This window comes from Tursiops truncatus, chromosome 3, assembly GCF_011762595.2.
Source record: "Tursiops truncatus isolate mTurTru1 chromosome 3, mTurTru1.mat.Y, whole genome shotgun sequence".
Classification (NCBI taxonomy): domain Eukaryota; kingdom Metazoa; phylum Chordata; class Mammalia; order Artiodactyla; family Delphinidae; genus Tursiops; species Tursiops truncatus.
In genome coordinates, this window is record NC_047036.1 from 49,065,370 (window position 1) to 49,086,942 (window position 21,573).

General features: G+C 35.1%; 1 protein-coding gene across 9 annotated transcripts in view; it reads left to right on the top strand.

The window, feature by feature from the left end:
- The window catches only part of IPO11 (importin 11), a 249,283-nt gene that overhangs the window by 92,664 nt on the left and 135,046 nt on the right, over window positions 1–21,573 (top strand). For all 9 annotated transcript variants that reach the window (XM_073802150.1, XM_019929993.3, XM_073802149.1 and 6 more), the window contains exons 20-22: window positions 4,948–5,061; window positions 13,684–13,799; window positions 18,347–18,423. In XM_073802150.1, coding sequence (XP_073658251.1) covers window positions 4,948–5,061; window positions 13,684–13,799; window positions 18,347–18,423 — 307 coding nt within the window. The remainder of the gene's footprint in view (window positions 1–4,947; window positions 5,062–13,683; window positions 13,800–18,346; window positions 18,424–21,573) is intronic.

A 21,573-nucleotide genomic window follows, 5' to 3' on the forward strand; every position in this document is an offset into this window, starting at 1 on the left:
GATTGGTTTCATATAAAAATGATATGTAAAGTTCTTAACAGTAGATTATTATTTAACTGTATTCAGCTTCCCTTATCACTCCTAATCTTTGTGAAAAATTGATAATCCAGGAATCACAGTATAATTTTCTGTAATTTCTTATATCCAAGTTTACCAGTGCATATTTTTATTTGAAAAGCGCTGAGTAAATCTGTGAGGTATTAGGGAAAGATAGTACCTCGAGTCCACAGTCCTGAAGACTGCTCCTGAATTCATTAGTGAATTCTGACACCTTGAACCTGTTTATTAATTCTAAAGCAGTTGATGAAAATTGCTATCAGTTGTTGAGTAATGACAAGTTTCCAACTTCTGTGCCAGATGATTTGCATTTACTTCTTACTTAATCCTCACAAAAACCTTTGGGTGGGAATTAGAACGTATTATCTCAAAAAATTAGAGGCTTTAAGAAACTTACCGAAGTTCAGACATCTGAGTGGCATTGACAGTATTCAAACTCAGCATTATAGTATGTTAACAGCAGTTGCAGTTTTGAGTGACCGTTGATCATTTTAAGCAGATCTGAGTCCTGGTGTCTCAAAGTAGTAATATCTTACAGTTTTCTTAACACTTGGGATTCTTATTACATTAATTACGTTATTTCATTTTGATATTGGTTTATAAACAACATTGAGAGAGTTTGGTCATTGAGACTGTTTTAAACTTATTTCAAGTCCCTGTCTCTGCTCTTTATCTTGAGCAAGGTCTTTAACCTCGTGTCCCCATGTATAAAATGGTAAAGTTAAAGATAACTCACAAACACAAAAAATGATTTCATGAGTGCGAAATTATTACAGATGTTCTGTATGCTTTAGATCACCATACAATTGCAATAAGTTGTTTAAAAATTGATTATATAAGAAAGATTTGGCACATTTTTATAATTTTATTTAGATATCATCTGACTAATGGGAATTTCTTAAAGAATATTTTTTTTTCTTCTTTTAGAAATGTATTTTCTTACCCCCATCTCTCCAAACCTTTAAACCTTTTTCCCCCATTACTCTTGCTTAGTAAATTTAAAAATGCTTTTGTTTTTATCCATACTCATCTTTCGTAACACAAATAGCCTAAGCAGCTCAGGTGTCTATATCATTAGTAAATAGCAATAAGATATAGTTATCCAGTAGTACTTTTTGTTTTCAGAATGCAGGTAGGAAAGGGTTACGAAAAATGTTTTTAGTAGATTCTTTAACATTTTCCCATGTTAACCTTTGAATAACACCATCATTTATGTATCCTTCAGCTATCATTTACATATGAATTTGATTTTTGTTTACTAGGTTGCAAACATTTTGAGCCATCTTACAACAGTGCTTTCTGACACATAATAGTTTTTGAAGTTTTAGGGAACTCACAATTTTTATACCATAGCTTGCAATTATTTGAAGATTATATTTCCTCTACTTTTAAAAAGCATAGTTGAAAACCTATAATTAAATTATTCTGGTGCAGGGATCCCATAAATGCACAGTCAGGAAAAATGTGTTAATCATCAGGTGTAATGTCAGGTAGATAGTCTTTGGACTTAAGCATTTCTAAAGGAAAAGAACAAAATTAAAAATTAAAGGGCCAGCGTGAAATAGTAAATGTTCGGTTGAAAATGTTACCTAAAATGAGGTTTCATTAGAGACTTACTTTTTAAATTCCCCTGTGAATGGAGCCTTTGCTAAAACATTTTTTAGGCTGTCACATATTTGATTTTCACATGTTTTTCTTTCTTTTTAATTGTCTCAAAGTATTTTTCTCCCCTTTTTTAAAATTAATTTTTATTGGAGTATGGTTGCTTTACAATGTTGTGTTAGTTTCTTGCTATACAGCAAAGTGAATCAGTCATACGTATACACATATCCCCTCTTTTTTAGATTTCCTTCCCATTTAGGTCACCCCAGAGCACTGAGTAGAGTTCCCTGTGCTATACAGTAGGTTCTCATTAGTTATTGATTTTATACACAGTAGTGTATATATCACGTTTTTCTTAATGTGTTATGAATGAAAGTGGGTATCTCCCTATCTAGAATGAACTAACTCATAAGAGTATAATTATAATGCTCATAGTAGGCACCCCCCCAGCCCCCCATTCTGTTTTCTTTGGAGAAGTGCCAAAAGATGAGAGCTGTTTCGTCTCAATTGTTTAATGCTTGTGGTTCAGTTTCTGTTATAGGGTTATTTAGCCCAATGTCTATAAAACATTCTTAATTCCACGTGTTTTTTAAATATTATATAAATAACTGATAATTGGTCTACCAAAAAACTCATGTTATAATCATTTTCAGAATGTATATGCGTAGTATTTTTTATTTCTCATCATTTCATTGAAAAATTTTAAATGTACAGATAAGTTGCAGTAAATCACTACCCATATATTCTTCACCTAATTTCATCATGACACTTCACCCAGTATATTAGACCTCTCCTTCTTAATTATAACCATGATTAGATTCAGAGGACTTAACATTGATGTAGTACTATTTTCTAATATCAAGTCCATATTCAGATTTCCTCAGTTGCCCTAATAATGTATTTTTTAACCACCTTCCTCCTGCCCTAAGGGAATGTGTTTGGCTTTCATGTCATCACTTTGTTTTCTAATCGCCAGCCCTTTTTTTTTTAACATCTTTATTGGAGTATAATTGCTTTACAATGGTGTGTTAGTTTCTACTGTATAACAAAGTGAATCAGCTATACGTATACGTATATCCCCATATCTCCTCCCTCTTGCGTCTCCCTCCCACCCTCCCTATGCCACCCCTCCAGGTGGTCGCAAAGCATGGAGCTGATCTCCCTGTGCTATGTGACTGCTTCTCACTAGCTATCTGTTTTACACTTGGTAGTGTATATATATATGTCCATGCCACTCTCTCATGCCACTTCGTCCCAGCTTACCCTTCCCCCTCCCTGTGTCCTAAAGTCCATTCTCTATGTCTGCCCCTAGGTTCTTCAGAACCTTTTTTTTTTTTTTTTTTTAGATTCCATATATATGTGTTAGCATACAGCATTTGTTCTTCTCTTTCTGACTTACTTCACTCTGTATGACAGACTCTAGGTCCATCCACCTCACTACAAATAACTCAATTTCATTTCTTTTTATGGCTGAGTAATATTCCATTGTATATATGTGCCACATCTTCTTTATCCATTCATCTGTTGATGGACACTTAGGTTGCTTCCATGTCCTGGCTATTGTAAATAGTGCTGCAATGAACATTGTGGTACATGACTCTTTTTGAATTAATGGTTTTCTCAGGGTATATGCCCAGTAGTGGGATTGCTGGGTCGTATGGTAGTTCTATTTTTAATTTTTTAAGGAACCTCCATACTGTTCTCCATAGTGGCTGTATCAATTGACATTCCCACCAACAGTGCAAGAGGGATCCCTTTTCTCCACACCCTCTCCAGCATTTATTGTTTGTAGATTTTTTGATGATTCGCTAACTCTTTTTTTGTCTTTTGCAACACTGAATCTATGAGTGATTTTTGAAATAGTGTCTTTGAAGCATTAATTTTAATTTAGAACATCATATATTCTAATGAATAACTAGGACTGAGATATAAATATTTCATGACTTTCAAATGTAATTGGGTGCTTTGGTTTTATTACTTACCCTATCTATAATTCATAGCATATACTTCCTTTCTTCCATGCCTTAGAAAGTATTCTCTCTAATTTGTTCAAAACAAAAGCTGGTTTATTTTCCTTATCAGTAGAACATGCTGTTATATGCTGCTTTTAGTTGAATATGAATGCATTAGGTACTCTGAAACCTGTGTCTTTATGTGTTAATTGGTTTGCCTTTATAAATTAATTGGAGGGATCTTTGAGATAGAGCACTTAGCAAAATTAAGTGCTCAGCAAAATTAAGTGCTCCATAAATATTTTAATAGTATGATTGAGAATTTATATGTGAATAGTCTCTTAATATTTATTCAGTTTTATCTCACTGAAATATTTAGGCAAATGTTTAACTTCTTATCTTTCTGTACCTCCTCCCCCAAACCCGGGGGGAAGAAATCCTACAGTTTTTTCTGGCTACCCTTTTAGTGTATGACGTTCTATAAGCAGAATAAAGAAACTCTTACTCTTTTTGGGAGCATTTTTCTAAATTTTAATCCGTGGGATTGATAGATAGTACTCAAGCTGTGAAAGTCTAGTACTTCTTTTTATCACCAAGGGTACTCTCATCAGATCAGTTCCAAATACTGTGTGACTGTAAGCCTGAAGCTGGAGCACTGTGTCCATTTTCTGTGTGGATCCATTTCATTTTCCAAAAAGCTCAATGTCAAGCTGTGCTGTGCTTAAGGGCATATTTTTAAAACTGGTGAGCTTAATCCATAGTGGAGTTAACAGTTTTATCCTTTGAAGAGGAGTTTCTTCTCCTGTGTTTCTACCATACCTTGTGAACACCTTCACCTTGCATTTATTGTTTTTCATTGTAAGGATTTGTGTGTCTACCTTTATATCCTCTTCTTTTTGGTGCCTAGTCTTCAGGGCCTGATACTTTGAAGATGCCATTAGGTAATTGTTGAATGAATGAGTAAGTGCTAACTCTTTTTAAGACAGTATAATATCCAATTAGATAATCTGTTTTATTAAAAAGAACCAGGATGTAACAGCATTTTCTATTAAATTCTAAAGAAATAACTGGCTTCAGTATGTTGTTTTCTATTCCTAAATTTTATTTCATGCAATAAATTTGGTACTTGTTTAAAATTGTTAATATTTACCATGGAGCTTTGTGTCTCTATGTAATGTCTAATTTATCTTTAAAAGGATATGTGCTTAATACATTACATCTAGTAAATATTAAATATTTGCTGCCTGGGACCTATTAAGTCTGTCAGTGTTTCTTGAAGTAAGTCGCCTTCTTTACTAATATAATTCTTTTGCTTCCTCTACTCCTGTTGTGATAGATACGACCATACGTAGGGTGTTTGGTACAGTATTTGCCTCTTCTTTGGAAGCAGAGTGAAGAACACAATATGTTGAGATGTGCTATTTTGACAACACTTATTCATCTTGTTCAGGTAAGTTACTTCTCCACAGTTTCTTAGTTTAGTATTTTTTCTTCTTTAAAATTTTTTTACTGTTTTCATGTGGTTTTTGTCAGTGATAGTAAAAGGTCTTACATTTGTCTCATGTGTGATCTAAACAGTTTAAAAATACCTTTTATATGTTTACTATGGGCATTTTTTGACATAAAAATATTCTCTACTTTTAAAAGACGATTTCTTTCACTGGATGTAGTTTTCCCCAATGATGGTAGACTTGTGATTTGTGCAGTCAGTCACTTGTTCTTTGCATGCAGCTTCCCTGGTATTCAGAATTCTTATGCATAAAGTTACTCTCCATTTTCACTCTCTTTCCTTGATTTAATATAAAAATTTTCCCTTTCACATATTGGGAAGGCAGAAAAACAGGTGAATTGCTTTTGAGGGAAGGAATGAATTTGATTTTCAGTATCTTGCCTTTGAGGTATGGGGATGTGCAGCAGGAAGAGAGGACCCTAAAATTTCAGAGAGGGAGAAAGAGAGAGAGAGAGAGAGAGAGAGAGAGAGAGAGAGAGAGAGAGATGGGACTGTAGTCCTCATTTGAACTGTTATAGTGAATTATAGTCTGATGGTGAGAGTATGGTGAGGAAAGCACTTAATGCCAAGACTTAGAATATCTGGCTACAGGGATGCACAAGTGATTTTTACTGCCTTGCCCCAAAGTTTGATAGATTTTTTCCAATGGGGAGTTCTCTTTTGAAATTAAGAATTAATACTATGAAATGTTCTAATAAGTTAAAAAAAACCCTGTCTAATATTAGTTTTAAAAAAACCTTTCTCTGTTACCTTGGTACTTTTTTGAAACATAAATTCATTCTTTCACTAAATATTTATGGATGAGTTTTGCAGTTACAAATTCCTGAGGCAGCTTTAGATACTTGATTAGTGATACAAAATTTTTTTTAAAGTACTTTCTTTTTAATAAATGTCTGGCCTAGCATCTCTTCTTGTCTATCCTTTAATTCTTGTGATTATCCTGAAAAATTATATCCCTTTTATAGATGGGGATAGAAAGGCTACGAGAAGGTTAACAAGTAGCCTGAGATTGCTCATGTAAGTGTCAGAACAAAGAGTGATCGCCATATCTTTTGCTTTATATCCCTGCCAAATTTGTTTTTAGACTCAATTTTTGTGAGGGAGGTGTGTCTCTTCAGGCAATGTTACCTCAGGAAATCTTAGGAAGCCATAGTAACTTGCATGGAATGTTTGGAGTATATAGGACCTTTTTCTTTAATCCTGACATTTAAGTACCCTGTGTATTTGTATAGGCCAGGGATACAAACCTCCGTCTAAGTAATCATCTGCCCTTCCTTGAGAAAGCATATAACATTTAATATTAAAATTGAGACTAGCTTAAAATAAGTTTTTCAGGGGATTCCCTGGTGGCGCAGTGGTTAAGAATCCGCCTGCCAGTGCAGGGGACACGGGTTTGAGCCCTGGTCCGGGAAGATTCCACATGCCATGGGGCAACTAAGACCGTGCGCCACAACTACTGAGCCTGCGCTCTAGAGCCCGTGAACCACAGCTACTGAAGCCCACACACGTAGACCCCGTGCTCAGCAACAAAGAGAAGCCACCACAATGAGAAGCCCGCGCAGTGCAACAAAGAGTAGCCCCTGCTCACCGCAACTAGAGAAAGCCCGCGCACAGCAAATAAGAGCCAACGCAGCCAGAAATAAATAAATAAATCTATTAAAAAAAAAAAGTGTTTAAAAAAATAAGTTTTTCAGTCCTTTGAGAAGATTATACTAGGGTTATAGGTAAGTTTCCTTTCATGGAAAACAATTCATCTTTTGACTTTATTTTTATTTATTTATTTATTGAAATATAGTTCGTGTACAAGCCACCCTTTGAATTTTAAAATTTAATAGGCAGATATTAGTGTAGGTATTTGTATATTTTTGTTTTCATTTTTTAAATTCTGGGAACCCAGACTGATAGTCTCTGACTGAGGAGTGTAATAATGGATGAAAATAAACTTACTCGTCTGCAGTAGTTGGCCTCAGTGGAAGTAGGCATTCATTCATTGAATAAAGATTTTTTGAACAGCTGCAATATGCAATACATGGTACTAGGCACTGGGATGCAGAAATGAATAGGGCAAGCTCTTTGTGAATGTGGCTGTCTAGGGGAAGACTGAATAGCTAAGTGCTCTGTTAGCAATAAGAACATGATGCTGTGGGGCACTTGGTAGGTTACCCATCTTAGACTGGAGGGTGAGGTGGGACATCAGGGAAGGCTTCCTTCATAGGTGATACCCAAATAGTGTTGAACAAGAGGTGTTAATGAGATACGGTGGTTCAGGGATGAGAGTGGTAAAGATATTTTAAACAAATTGACCAGCATATGTAAAGCCCCCTGGACATGTGAGAATGGGATACTTTTTTTTTTTGAGTTTATTTATATATATATATATATATATATATATATATATATATATATATATATAAATTTTTTTTTTTTTTTTTTTTCCGGTACGTGGGCTTCTCACTGTTGTGGCATCTCCAGTTGTGGAGCACAGGCTCTGGACGCGCAGGCTCAGTGGCCATGGCTCACGGGCCTAGCCGCTCTGTGGCATGTGGGATCTTCCCAGATCGGGGCACGAACCCGTGTCCCCTGCATCGGCAGGCGGACTCTCAACCACTGCGCCACCAGGGAAGCCCTTGAGTTTATGTATTGATTAGTTTTGTATGTAGATAGGTTAAGGAGTCAGTTCTTGAAGACTTTTTATGAAAAGTAGCAGTATATCCATTTCCTATTTGGTGGAGGAATCTACTTTCAACACTTATAGCCCTGTCTCTTTGGTTTTTTATCTCTAGCTCTAAGTAACATACTTATATTGTTCATTCTTGATTTAAGCATTTTAGGCATTATCTCTTGACCACCCTGTTTAGAAGATGAAATTTTAATTCTTTCATTTCCCTCTGTATGACTCCTATTCCTCCCATCCTCCCAATATAGTTAGATTGTAATTTAAATTACGTCATTATTTAGTGTTTTTATTTGTGTGACTATATAAAGGCTATTGAAGGCATATATCATTATGTTATGGTTAATTTTCTTTATTGTACAACCATCCTCCTAATCTTCACTCCTATATAATAATTTGTTTGCTTAGTTTATAAGTTTTCTATTACTGTGTAACAAATTATCACAAAAGTAGTGGCTTAAAACAACATCCAAAATAACTTATAGTTCTGTAGATCAGAGGTCCAGCACACCTTGTCTGTACTCTTTGATCAGGGTCTGACAGGCTGAAATTGAGGTGTCTGCCAGGCTAAGTTCTCCCCTGCAGACTTTGAGGAAGACTTGTCTTTATAGTCAGTCCCCTTGTTGGCAGAGTTCAATTCCTTGATCTGTAGGACTGAGGTCCCAGTGTACTTGCTGTCTGTCAGCTGGGGCACCTCTCAGTTCCTAGAGTCCAGCCACATTCCTTGATACATGGCCCCTTCCATCTTCAGCGTCAGCAGTGGGGAGATTCTTGGCTGTCAAATCCCCTCAGGCTTTGAATCTCTAACTTTCTTTTATGCAAGTAACTAAAGAAAACTCTCTTTTAAAGGATTCATGTGGTTAGGTCAGGCTTATGTGTATAATTTTCCTGTCATAAGGTCGTTCAGTTTGGGACCTTAATCACATCTGTAAAGTAATATCTAAATTAGCACTTGAATGAATAACTGGCAAATGGTGTGTGTACAACTGGGGTTAAGAATCATAGGTGGTCATCTTAGTATTCTGCCTGCTATGTTTAGTTTTCTGTGTAACTGAATCCATTCTCTCCACTTGTTATCTAAATATTCCCTCAGTGTGTTTACACACATCAGGTATTTTATTACTTTCATCATCTTGGAATCTGGAAGATTCTTACGTGCTTTAGTCTGGCCTGGCTTTACTCTCTGTTTGTTCACAGCTGTTATAACTGGATCCCCTTTCAGTGTCATCTAAGGGGTTCTTCTTGCCTATCCTTTCTATAGGATGCCTGTTTTCTGTACCTGTCTTCTTCCTTGTTTTACTTCCTCTTTCTGTTGGAGCCCATGAATGCCAGTGGCATTTTGCAAAAGGTACATGGGAGGTAAGTTTTCTTCAGATTTTGCATGTGTGAAAATGTCTTACAGCTTTCACATTGACTGATAGTTTGGCTGAGTGTAAAATTCTAGATTATCCCTCAAAATTTTAGAGGCATTTTTCCTTTGTCTTCTAGCTTCTAGAGTTGCTTTTAGGAATCCTGAGCCATTTTAATTCTCGTTTCTTGAATGTTTCATCTCTCCTTTCCCTTTGACAACTTGTATGATCTTCTCTGTGTTCCTGTTTTCAATTTCATGATGATGTGGGTGTATTTTTATTCCACTGTTCTGGACATGTGGTGTATATTGTAAACTGGAAACTCGTGTTCTTGGGTTCTAGATAAGTCTATTGTTTTTTGTTGATTATTTCTGCATCTTCATGTTTTTCTTTTGTCTCTTTCTGAACTTCTTATTACTTAGATGATAGATGAATGAACCAGCCCTGTATCTTTCTTCATTTCTGCTTTTTCTTCTCTTTGTCCTTTTGCTCTACTTTCTGGGGTATTTCTTCAGCTTTATCATTCACCCTTTCTATTGAGTTTTTCTTTCCTGCTATAATATTTTTAATGTCTATGAGTTCTTTCTTTTTAAGTTAAAAAATTTTTATTTGTTTTTATTGAAGTATAATTGATTTACAATATTATATTAATTTCAGGTGTACAACATAGTTCAATATTTTTATAGATTATACTCCATTTAAAGTTATTACAGAGTAATGGCTATATTTCTCTGTGCTGTGTAATATATCCTTATTGATTATTTTATACATGTTTGTGTCTCTTCATCCCATATCCTATTTTTCCCCTCCCCCTTCGATGAGTTCTTTTTTGTATTGTTGAATAATCATTTTACAGCATTTCATTTTTTTTTTTCATGAATACAATGTTATCTTTTATTCTGACAAGGATATTAATGATGTATTCTTCTAAGCTTTCATCTCTATGTGTGGTCTCTGTTTCCTTCAAGTTGCTGTTTTCTATTTTATTGTTCTGTTCTCTGTTTTTCATATTAGATATTTTAATCTTATATGTTGATCCTTGGTTGCCTGCTTTTTTTTTTTCCCTTGTGAAAATTTGAAGCATGTACAAAAGAAGGAAGAACAGCATAATGAATCGTTAGGTAACCATCACCCAACTAAAAGAGCTATATCAACATTTTGTCTGTATAAATTTAAGAGTGAGCACTAAAAAGCTAATTGGAAGGGTTAAGTATGTATGCGAAGCTTGCTGATTGTGGATTTTTTCTTTAGGATAATCTAGCTGGAGGTTTTTTTTGTATGGGACAGATGTTTTGGTTCCGTGTTTTTCAGATCTTTCCTTAGTGAAAGATCCATCAGTCTCCCGTCTGTTACGTTATATCTCCCTGTTTTATATAGTATCCTTAGTCTTGATTACCTGATATCTCCCTATCTTTAGACGATTTGTTTTACTTAACCAGAAAATAAATGGCCAGTTCTATACTGGGTTCAGGAGAGGGCCAGTTGTTGACTGTTGCACTTGGATGAGATCTTGTCATCAGATGTCTTTTAAAATACCTTCTAGAGGTCCTATTATTTTTAATACCTCCTCTTCAACTTCCCCTTCCCAAAATACCTTGAGCTATCAGTTCCTGAGTCTTTTGGAGTTTCTGTGATATAAATCAGGTGGTTTCTTGCCCTTTTTCACTGCTGGCTTTGAGCTTTCATTTTCTGAGTCTGCTAAATCTGTTTTTCTTTCCCGCTTCCAAAAATGAGTTGCTTTTATCTCTTCTTATGCTGTCTTTGTACTTATGGTTTTAGGTCTTTAAAAGCACATCCTCATGTATCCTTTTAGTGGATCTTGGGAGAGCACAGTAGTAAATGCCATGTGTTAAGTCTGTCAGCTTTCTGCGGAAGTTAACAGTGATTTCTGGTACGGAGTTGTTTGGTATAGCTGCAACATAGAGTCCTGAGCTTGGGTGTGGGGGTCTGGTTAGGAAGGCATAAAGAACATCTCTTGAAGTTCAGAGGAAGAAATGTTATCCTTTGTATTTTAGAAAGGTAATCAGTGTACCAGTGGGGACACTGGTTTGGAATGGAGTTAAACCAAGGTCAAGGAAATAGTTGGGAGGCTCTTCTGTTAACCATGAAAGAGATGATGACCTGAAGTAAAGCCATGGAAAGAAGGGGAAAATTTTGAAAAATATTAGGGAGATAGAATTAAGGATTGTTTAGATTGGGAGTGAGGAGGAGGAAGAACCAGGAGGTAGTTGTGATATAATTTATTTCTAGATAGACAGTGATTCATGTCACTTGAGTTAGGAAATGCAGGAAGAGGAACCATTTTTTTTAGGAAGACAATGAGTTGGTTCACTGGTATACTTGAGAGTTTGAGATGCCTTCTGGGTGATGATGTCCTCTGTCATTTGGGGTATCTGAAGTTCAGAGGTTTTGGTTGGAGATAATAGATTTGGACATTATCAGCATGTACATGGGACATGAGAAGGGAACCAAAGACAATAACCTGAGAAATAGCAATTTTTAGAGAGTGTTGTACTTTTCTCCCCTCTTAACTTAAATTATAGATTCACAGGCAGTTGCAAAGATTGTACAGAGAGATTTCCTTATACCTTTCACCTAATTTTAAATTCCTTTTATGTTTTATGTAATTATAGTACAATATGATTTCCCCCCTTCAAGCATTTATGATAATTTTATTAATAACTGATGACTTTATTTTTGAGCTTTCATAGTATTGTAGACAACATCTTGTAGCTCTAACTGTAATTATTTCATAGTATTGTAGACAGTGTCTTACAGTTACAGTTGTGGATTGAAAGAATGTTCAAATAAATTTACTTAAAGCTGCATATTTGGGATTGGACACATTCTTCAAGCCACTAGATTACAAAGGTAAATTTCTTCAGGCTTTAACTGAGAGAGTCTTATGTTTTTAGCAGTTGCTTACTTTAGTTTTGCTAATGCTAGCATACTGTGCTCATTGGAATGTGCACTAAGTAAGTAGATTCTGACATTCCTAGGAATATTAAGTCTACTTGATATTAAAAATGAACTTGACTAGTTTTTCTTCATGTTTTTTCTTTTTTTTGTTCTTTTAAGAATTGAGCTATGGAGAGTGAAATTTAACTGAATTTTAAGGCCCAATTTACTACTTTATGAAATGTGACATTTTTATAAATCTCTTCCTTTGGAAAAATCTTTAATAAAGTCTTTCAACTGATGCTTAGTTATAGAAAGGGCCAAACTTAACATATTTCAGGATAAGCTTTATGTATTTCCATTGAAGTATCTATACCTCACTGTTAAAAATTCATATATATATACACATATATATGTCATCAAAAGGGGAATATATATGTATTTTGTTGCATTGTAATTATATGTCAACTATATTGACATCTGAATTATTTTCTAAGTGAGGAGGTGTTTGATAGTTTGGTTTCCTTTCTGTGTTTATCAGATTACAGAGATTATTATGAATTAAAAATTGACTTTCTATCCTTTTGTTTCTTTCAAAGTGCTTAGATTTAGTGTGATATACTGAGTCAACCTCCATAAGACAGTAATTAGTCAAAGTAGAATTTTAAATTAAAACCCCCTCTTCTTCCATCTTTGTATTCTTTTTTTTTTTTTTTTTTTTTTTTTGCGGTACACAGGCCTCTCACTGTTGTGGCCTCTCCCATTGCGGAGCGCAGGCTCAGTGGCCATGGCTCACGGGCCCAGCCGCTCCGCGGCATGTGGGGTCTTCCCGGACCAGGGCACGAACCTGTGTCCCCTGCATCAGCAGGCGGACTCTCAACCACTGCGCCACCAGGGAAGCCCCATCTTTGTATTCTTAATTCATTAAAAATTTTAGCAGAAATTCTTCGTTAAAAAACATGCACACATTAAAAAAAGACTCCTTTTACCTTCTTGCAACATCCTTTTCCAATATCCATATTTAACTAGTGTTAACAGTTTTTTCTGTTTGCTCCCAAGAAACATTTTTATGCGTGTATCTTCATATCAGATACATAGCTATTTAAAAAAATAGTTTGGCATGTGGAATTGTTATATACATTTCTTTTTAATCCCAATTTGTCATTATTTTTGAGATTGTTTTCATTCCATGCCTAATCCTTTTTCATGGCTACTCAGTATTCTAGAATATGAAGGTATCATAATTTAATTATCTTACTGATGAACATTTAGATTGGGTTCATTTTAGCTTATTTAGGTGAGATAATTTGTAGAATTTACTACATCATTGTTAACACCTCTTCAGTTGTCAGAGAAGGAAAAATAAATATTTATATGAGAAATCTCTTAAAATGAACAGATGTGTGTAGCTTTGGTGTATATGGTTTTACTACCATTAGGCAATTGAATAATATTTTTTCCAATTGTAAACAGAACTAATTTTGTTTTAGTAGTGCTTATAATTAGAACCATTCTTTTAAAATCTGATTGATTGATTTTTTATAAGTTGGTTTTAGGGCTTTTAAATATGATAGGTGATTTTTTGGTGGGAGGTGGGACCTTAGAGTATCTTATGTTAAGTTTTATTTATACTTCCCATAGGGATTAGGAGCAGACAGCAAGAACCTGTACCCTTTCCTGCTCCCAGTTATTCAACTGAGTACAGATGTTTCCCAGCCTCCACATGTTTATCTTCTGGAAGATGGTTTAGAATTATGGTAAGAGGAAAAACTTGATACCGTGGATCTTATTTATTTATTTTCCTGGCCTTCCCTACTCATGGCAATAAAGCAAAGGTCATGTAATAGGGCTTAAAAACTCAGCATTTAAAAACAAAAAAACATAAAGTCAGTTTCCCTGAACTGGGTAGCATAATACGTAGCTCCAGCTTTTCTTGGCAGCTGTCACTCAGTGTAGGCTTATAATAGTCAAAGTTAGACAGGAAGTTTCAGTAAGAACTCAGCTGAATTTCTGAATTTCTTTTGGAATTTGTAATGTAAAATGGGGAATCTTGATCAAAACTAAAAATTGACATAAAACTTCCAGCGTGTTAAATGAGATGTTTTGGGGGATATTGAGGTATTTTCAACCTCTTACTACTTTACCCAGTAAGTACTGAGATAGAATACCTCAGCCCTAAATGTTAATGCTACTTAGTCTTGGCTTATTATTTTACTGAGTAAGTAGTATATAGTGTTTAGAGGTAAAAAACAAACAAACAAACCCTGTTTCTGTGGCATCTCAGAGCTACAAACTGTGAAATGAATGAATTGGAGTTAAGTAAGTACAGACTGAGCATTGACTAGAAATCTTTTTTCTTCGTCTTACTGATGGCAGCAGTTTTCTTCAGGGCCAATCTTTATTTAAGATGTAATTAGTAATACAGGAAAGGTTTTAAAGTTCTAATTAAAAACCTAGTATTGGAATTAAAAAAGCAAATCATAGAAAGTAACCACAGAAAAAATAAACATTTGTGGTATCTCCCTCCCTCACTCCTTCCCTCCCTTCTTCCCTTCCTCCCTCCCTTCCTTCAGTTTTGCTTGGATGTCTAGGAATGAACAGTTTTTTGATTCTAAGAAATTGTCTTTGATGCAAATGGTAAAATTAATGATCTGTATCAGAATACTAGATGAACAATTTAAAAACATAACTAAGGTAGATACTTATTAATTTGCAATTTGTGTTTCTCATATTCTTTTCTGGGTTATGTTGTTTGAACTTAAGTGACTTAAATGATTGTAAATTAGCATATGTTGGAGCCTCTTATATTCATATATTTTTATTCGTACAGGATGGATTACTCTAGATCAGAGGTTGGCAAACTTTTTCCCTAAAGGAGCAGATAGTAATTATTTTAGGCTTCACAGGCTATGTACTTTCTGTCCCAACTCTTCAACTCCGCTGTTTCAACACCAAAACAGTCATAGACAATATATAAACAAATGGACACGGCTATGCTCCAGTAAAACATCACTTACAGAAAAAGGGTATTGGTTTGGCCCATGAGCTATAGTTTGCCACCTTCTACTCTAGATTACAAATTAAAACATTAATCTCTGGCACACAGATACTTTTCTGTAACCATATGTATATGATATCTATCATAAAGATTAAAAATATTATAATAAAGAGGCAGACTCATATACTCATCAATATAATTACAGATTTAGTATATTAATGTGTTAATGAGAGGTATATAAATTTTTTAGGGATTATATGAACAGTGCATTATATGAACAGTGCGTGAGAAGTGCATTGCTCTACTAATGGTAATTTCTTTTTTCCTAGCCTTTTGTTATATGTAAACAAAATTAAATCATTAGGATACATTTTAAAAATTTATCAAATTTATTAAAGCTAAGATTATTTAGAGAATCAGGGTACACACTTCTTAATATAATTTTCTTAACGGGTTAGAAGTCGTATTTGGAAGCAGATATAGGTGGCCAATCCCACGTATACCACTGCATTAGGTTTGTAATCATTTTCTGTGAGCCTTCTGTAAAATGAGGAAAATAATTTCTACCTTATGTGGTTGTTGTGAGCATGAGATACTGTTTGTAAAGTGGTTAGCATGTTGTGTATGATTTATAAAGTCTGAGAATTGGTGAGATTGCCTAGGAAGAAAAGGGCAGATAGAGAGCCTTGTGCTCAGGGCAGAATCCTGAAGAAAATACATTCTGAGGTCACACGAGGAGCCATCAGAGATGATATAGGAGGAAAACCAAGCCAAGAGAGAATATTTCCTAAAAGAGGGAATGGTTAACTATGTCAAATGTTGCTGATTGTCCTTGTAAGGGTGTACAGAGAAGTGAATGGAGATGATAGGAGGGGTTTCAGTGGAGTAGTGAGAACAGAAGGAAGAATTGGAGTAGATTGAAGAATGAATTGGAGTTAAGTAAGTACAGACTGTGAGCATTGACAGCTTGTTTGAAAGTTTTTACTATGAAGAGGGTGTTGAAATTGCGTTAACAGTTGGCTAGTGCGGGAATGAAGATCTAGAGGTATGATGAGGCTCAAGAGAGTGAGATAATTGAAGGAGGCAAGAAGGGATGGGATTCAGCATAAGTGGAAGGAGTTGATTTTTTTTTTTTTTCTTTAAATAGCAGCAGGGGTATTTCGTCCATTTTAACTCGAGGCAGGAAGATAGGTTTCTGTATTGTAGTAGAATGAGATGGGAAGGTGTTCCATCTAATAGCTTCTGTTTTCTCAACAAAATATGAAGTATAGTCATCACTTGAGTGTCATGGGCTGGAATGGGAGTATTTATAAGATGAGAGAGGTTTGTGGGGACAAAGGTATAAAATAGTTATCTTGGGGAATGGAAATTTGAACTGGTAGGGCTTACCAGTACCAGTTGATGTTTGTGGTCTTGTTTACAATGAAAAATTTTTCAGACTGATGATGTGATTTTTTTTTCATGAGTTCTTTGACCCAACATTGTTTATTTTTTTGCTGATATTAAAATATATGGCTCAGGCCTGGATTTATTGCATTGTAAATATAACATACCACTTGTAAAATTTTTTTAAACTTAATGTGAATTTTAGTGACTTCTTATAGTATCTGTTTTTGTAATATATTCACATAAATAGTAATGATAGTATCAAAGATGCAGACTTTCATGTATATCTGTTCTTTTTAACTTGTAGATTGTTAGTTCACATTATTTTGCTTTTTCATCTTGACCCTGATGTATTAAAATACCCCATTCAGTTTCTTGTTTTTTTTTGTTTTTTTTTTTTTTGCGGTACGCAGGCCTCTCACTGCTGTGGCCTCTCCCGTTGCGGAGCACAGGCTCCGGACGCGCAGGCTCAGCGGCCATGGCTCACGGGCCCAGCCGCTCTGTGGCATGTGGGCTCTTCCCGGACCGGGGCACGAACCCGTGTCCCCTGCATCGGCAGGCGGACTCTCAACCACTGCGCCACCAGGGAAGCCCCTGTTGCTGTTTCTTAGATTTATTTTTTATTGAAGTATAGTTGATTTACAATGTTGTGTTAATTTCTTCTGTACACCAAAGTGACTCAGTTATACACCCATGTACATTCTTTTTTATATTCTTTTCCATTATGGTTTATCCCAGGATATTGAATATAGTTCCCTGTAGCACCTTGTTGTTTATCCATTCTGTATGTAATAGTTTGCATCTACTAACCCCAGACTCCCAGTCCATCCCTCCCCCACGCCCCTCCCCCTTGGCAACCATGAGCCTGTTCTCTATGTCTCTGAGTCTGTTTCTGTTCGCATATAGGTTCATTTGTGCCATATTTTAGATTTCACATATAAGTGATATCATATGGTATTCGTCTTTCTCTTTAAAATCCTGTTACTGTTGATCAAGTTAAGGTGTCAAAGACATCATTGCTTGTGCATGTTGGAAGTACTTCATTTTGGGGGTAGCTGGTTTTCCCTGTGTAATATCCTGCCCAGATTACCTGATTTTGTCATTTAAAATTTGTGAAGTATTTCATAGATACAAAATAATATGAGGTCATATTGTTTATAATTATTTATAACTTACATAAAATGAAAATCAATTTTCCATACTCTGGGTAAGAAATACAACAATAGGAATGTCTGTGAAGCCCATGGTGTGGCATGTTTGTTGAATCTTCCTGCATCCATGCCAGGGATAACCCACTGTACTGATTTTTTTGTTTTCATTCCTTGGTTTTCTTTCTTGTGTTTTAATGCTTTTAAAATCACATATGCACGTGTATCTCTAAACAGTATATTTTAACTTTATATAAGTTGTATCATATGTGTTCTAACTTACTTTTTTTGCTTCCTGTTTGGAGATTCATCCATAGTGAAGAGCTTAATGGTGTGACTGTAACAATTCATTTACTCGTTTGCCATTTTGTTTGTTCAAATAATGCAACATTCTTGTGCATGACTTCTAGAGCAAATGTATAAGACCTTATGCCCTGTGCACATTTCTGCCTAGATATAGTGCCAGGTCATAGGTGTATACACATGTCGTGTACATATTCAGTATTACCAGATAATAATTATTTCCCAAAGTGATTATATCAACTTGCACTGTTGTTAGCAGTATGCAAGAGTTCCCACTTTTATAGCTTTAACAATACGTGGTATGTCACACTTAAAATTCTGCTGATCTGGTGGGGTAAAATTGTACCTTGTTTTGGTTATAATTTATATTTTCTTGATTACTGGTCAAGTTGGGTATCTTTGGTTCTTTTTATAGTTATAGCTTTAATGGTTATGGAAAGTGATTTAATTGTCTGTTTTTTTTCCCTAGGTTAGTGACTTTGGAAAACAGCCCATGTATTACACCAGAGTTACTTCGTATATTTCAGAATATGTCACCACTTCTAGGTATGTATTAAAGCATAAAATTACCACTGTTTTTGAATGCAACCATAATTTGGGGCATTATAGGTGACTATAAATCATACCTTCCATTTTTACTGAAGCCCTTGATTTTGAGAAATAAGTTGTGTAGTGTTTTAATAATTCCTAGATTTTTTCCTACAGTATAACTTTTTAGAGTTATTTCTGCGTATTAAAGAGCAAACACTAAATTTACTTAACTTATAGTTAATTGAGAATTGATTTTGTGCTGTCAGTTGTTAACAAATGAGCTCTGTACATATTTCTGATTTAGCTAAGGAACCACCAAAATAAAGATTATTAAATGTTAGAAAATCATTTATTGTTTGTTGAGGTATTGCTTATGTAGAAGCTTGAAATCAGGAAGCTTAATGTTTTAAAGCAACACTTTTGGCATGTGACACCAGAGAACTGGCCGCTGTGCTAGGAGTAGGCTGTTAGTCTCTGTTAGCCACCATGGATACCTGGTTAGATTCTTTTCTGAACATGTATTCTGATGATACTTAGTCATAGAAAGCCAATACTTGCCTGCTACATATCAGCTACCATTCACAAGTATGTAATACCTTAAATTTACAAAAAATATTTTGTTCACAGGGTTATTTTTGTGAGCGATTTTACCAGTGCAGATTCACATTTAAACCTCATTGAGTATTTAAGAATTGTATATGGTGCTATTTACTGGCCCTTTGCTTCTTTTTCAGTCTGCAGATTACTACCATTTTAAAAAATCGTTTATTTACAAAATGTAAAAATTATTTACATTTATTCCGTTCAGAGTTCCCACTTTCTAAGGCTCACCCATGAAGCATCTTTAATTCCTTCATTAGAACTTTGGGTATACTGACTGAATAGATTAATATTGTCAGGAGAGGGCATTCATGTAGGAAAAAACTAGGAAAAAAGGCATACTTATTATGGCAATATCTCAAAATTATTTTTTCTGAGAACTTACTTGTAGTGAGCAGTTTTATTAGAGGGAAGGTATTACTGAGGTATAATGATGCACCAGAAAGGTAGACACATTCTTTGATAAAATCAACAAGTGTGGACTAAAACATAATTATAGCTGATTAAAAAACATCTGTTGGGCTTCCCTGGTGGCGCAGTGGTTAAGAATCCGCCTGCCAGTGCAGGGGACACGGGTTCGAGCCCTGGTCTGGGAAGATACCACATGCCGTAGAGCAACTAAGCCCGTGCGCCGCAAGTACTGAGCCTGCGCTCTAGAGCCCGCGAGCCACAACTACTGAGCCCATGTGCCACAACTACTGAAGCCCGCACGCCTAGAGCCCATGCTCCACAACAAGAGAAGCCACCGCAATGAGAAGCCTGCGCACTGCAACGAAGAGTAGCCCCCACTCGCCACAACTAGAGAAAGCCCGTGTGTAGCAATGAAGACTCAACACAGCCAAAAATTAAAAATAAATAAAATAAATTTATTAAAAAAATAAAAAACATCTGTCTTCATTTGCTGGATGATCATGGGGGCTATAGATAATGTGATTAGTCCTTCGTGTTTTCTGATTTTTTTTTTGTTGTTGTTCTTCTACCTCATTCTTCAGAATAAATTAGACCTCAGATAATACCAAGATGCCATCTGTTTTCTAATAAAAAGCCATTTGATGTTTTATCATCTAGCATCCCCATAAAATTATGGAAGAAATTTTCAAACATGAAGACAGTGGCAATAGACCAGTCACTTATTGCTAGTCTCCTAGGAAGTTTTGTAGCTAAGATACCATAGAGGAAGAGAATAGGCAAAGTCCTTTTACTTTCTTTTACTCTCAGTGAAGGCCATCCAGTTCTAGTCTACGTAACTTGGAGACCATATATAGTACCATCCTGGGTAATCCACAGTGCTTCTTTATACTTGCCCTGAGAATGGAAACCTCGACCAGGCCCATTATCAACTTAGTCATGAACAGGATTCAGCCATTTTCACATATGGGTAACTTCACAAGGTGATTTCACTTCATCTCTGTATTCCACCCCGAATTCAGCCTGCCTGGCCTTTACAATGTGGTGGGAGAGAAGATTGGTAGCCAGGAAGAAGAGACTGAAAAAAAAGCACATAACTAACCCTCCTATAACCATATGACACTATTTTGAGTGTAGTTTTAGGTAGGTACTAAAGTACAGTTTTACCATAGAAAGCTTTGTAGTTGATGCATAGTCCTTTAAATCAATAAGAACTTTTATGTGTTTAGAACAATGTCTGGTACATAGAAAGCACTGTTTAAGTGTTTTGTAATTATATGTATTACTACTATTACTGTCAACATTATTGCTATTTTAAAAGAAAAAGTACTGAACCACTGGCTCTGTAGGATTTGTTAGTTAACTTAATAATATGAAGAAATTTTGTATACAAATTATATCTGTGAATGTTTAGTATACCTCGACATCAGTATTACCTTTATTTTTGTTTGAGTATTGCACAACTAATTAATATTGTTTGATATGTAGCTTTTTGCATACACATTCTTTCAGGTGAGCTTTAAAATTTATTTTGAAATATAACCAGGATATTTACTTTAATCTTTTAAGAAAATAGATCGAAATGAATACTCACTTTTCTTAAAGGTGAAAACATTTTTTCCTATTAGATCAGTGATTTTTAAACATTTATTTAATGAATATGATAGCTATTATTTTTTCCAAGTAGAAATAAAGCTGCTGGCTGGTAGTTTCTCATTTTCATTTAAAACACATAAAACCAACAATATTGGTGTTTAAGTTAATGATTTTTAGGATATGTTAATTAAGTGTGAATAAATCCAAGGCTAAAATTCATTTCATATCCTTCTCCCCAAATGTAAGTAGAACTGGAGATACTTTAAGTAGAACCATTGGCTATAACTAATTCTAATAATTCAGTTCTAAAGGCTTATTTTTAAAATCCTTTAAATCTTTTTTATGGTATTAATTTTCTCAGTATTCTCATTACTTAAAAGATGAACACCTGACTGACTCTTGTCCATGTTGTTGTAAGTGCCAAGCTAATGTTCCTTGACCAATAAAATTTTTCTAATTTGGAAGGAACTTTTTCCCACCTGACATCTTGATGATGTGTAGGCTATTTTACACATTTTAGCCTTCATATTTTATCAGAATTTGAAATAAAAGAAGAAACTA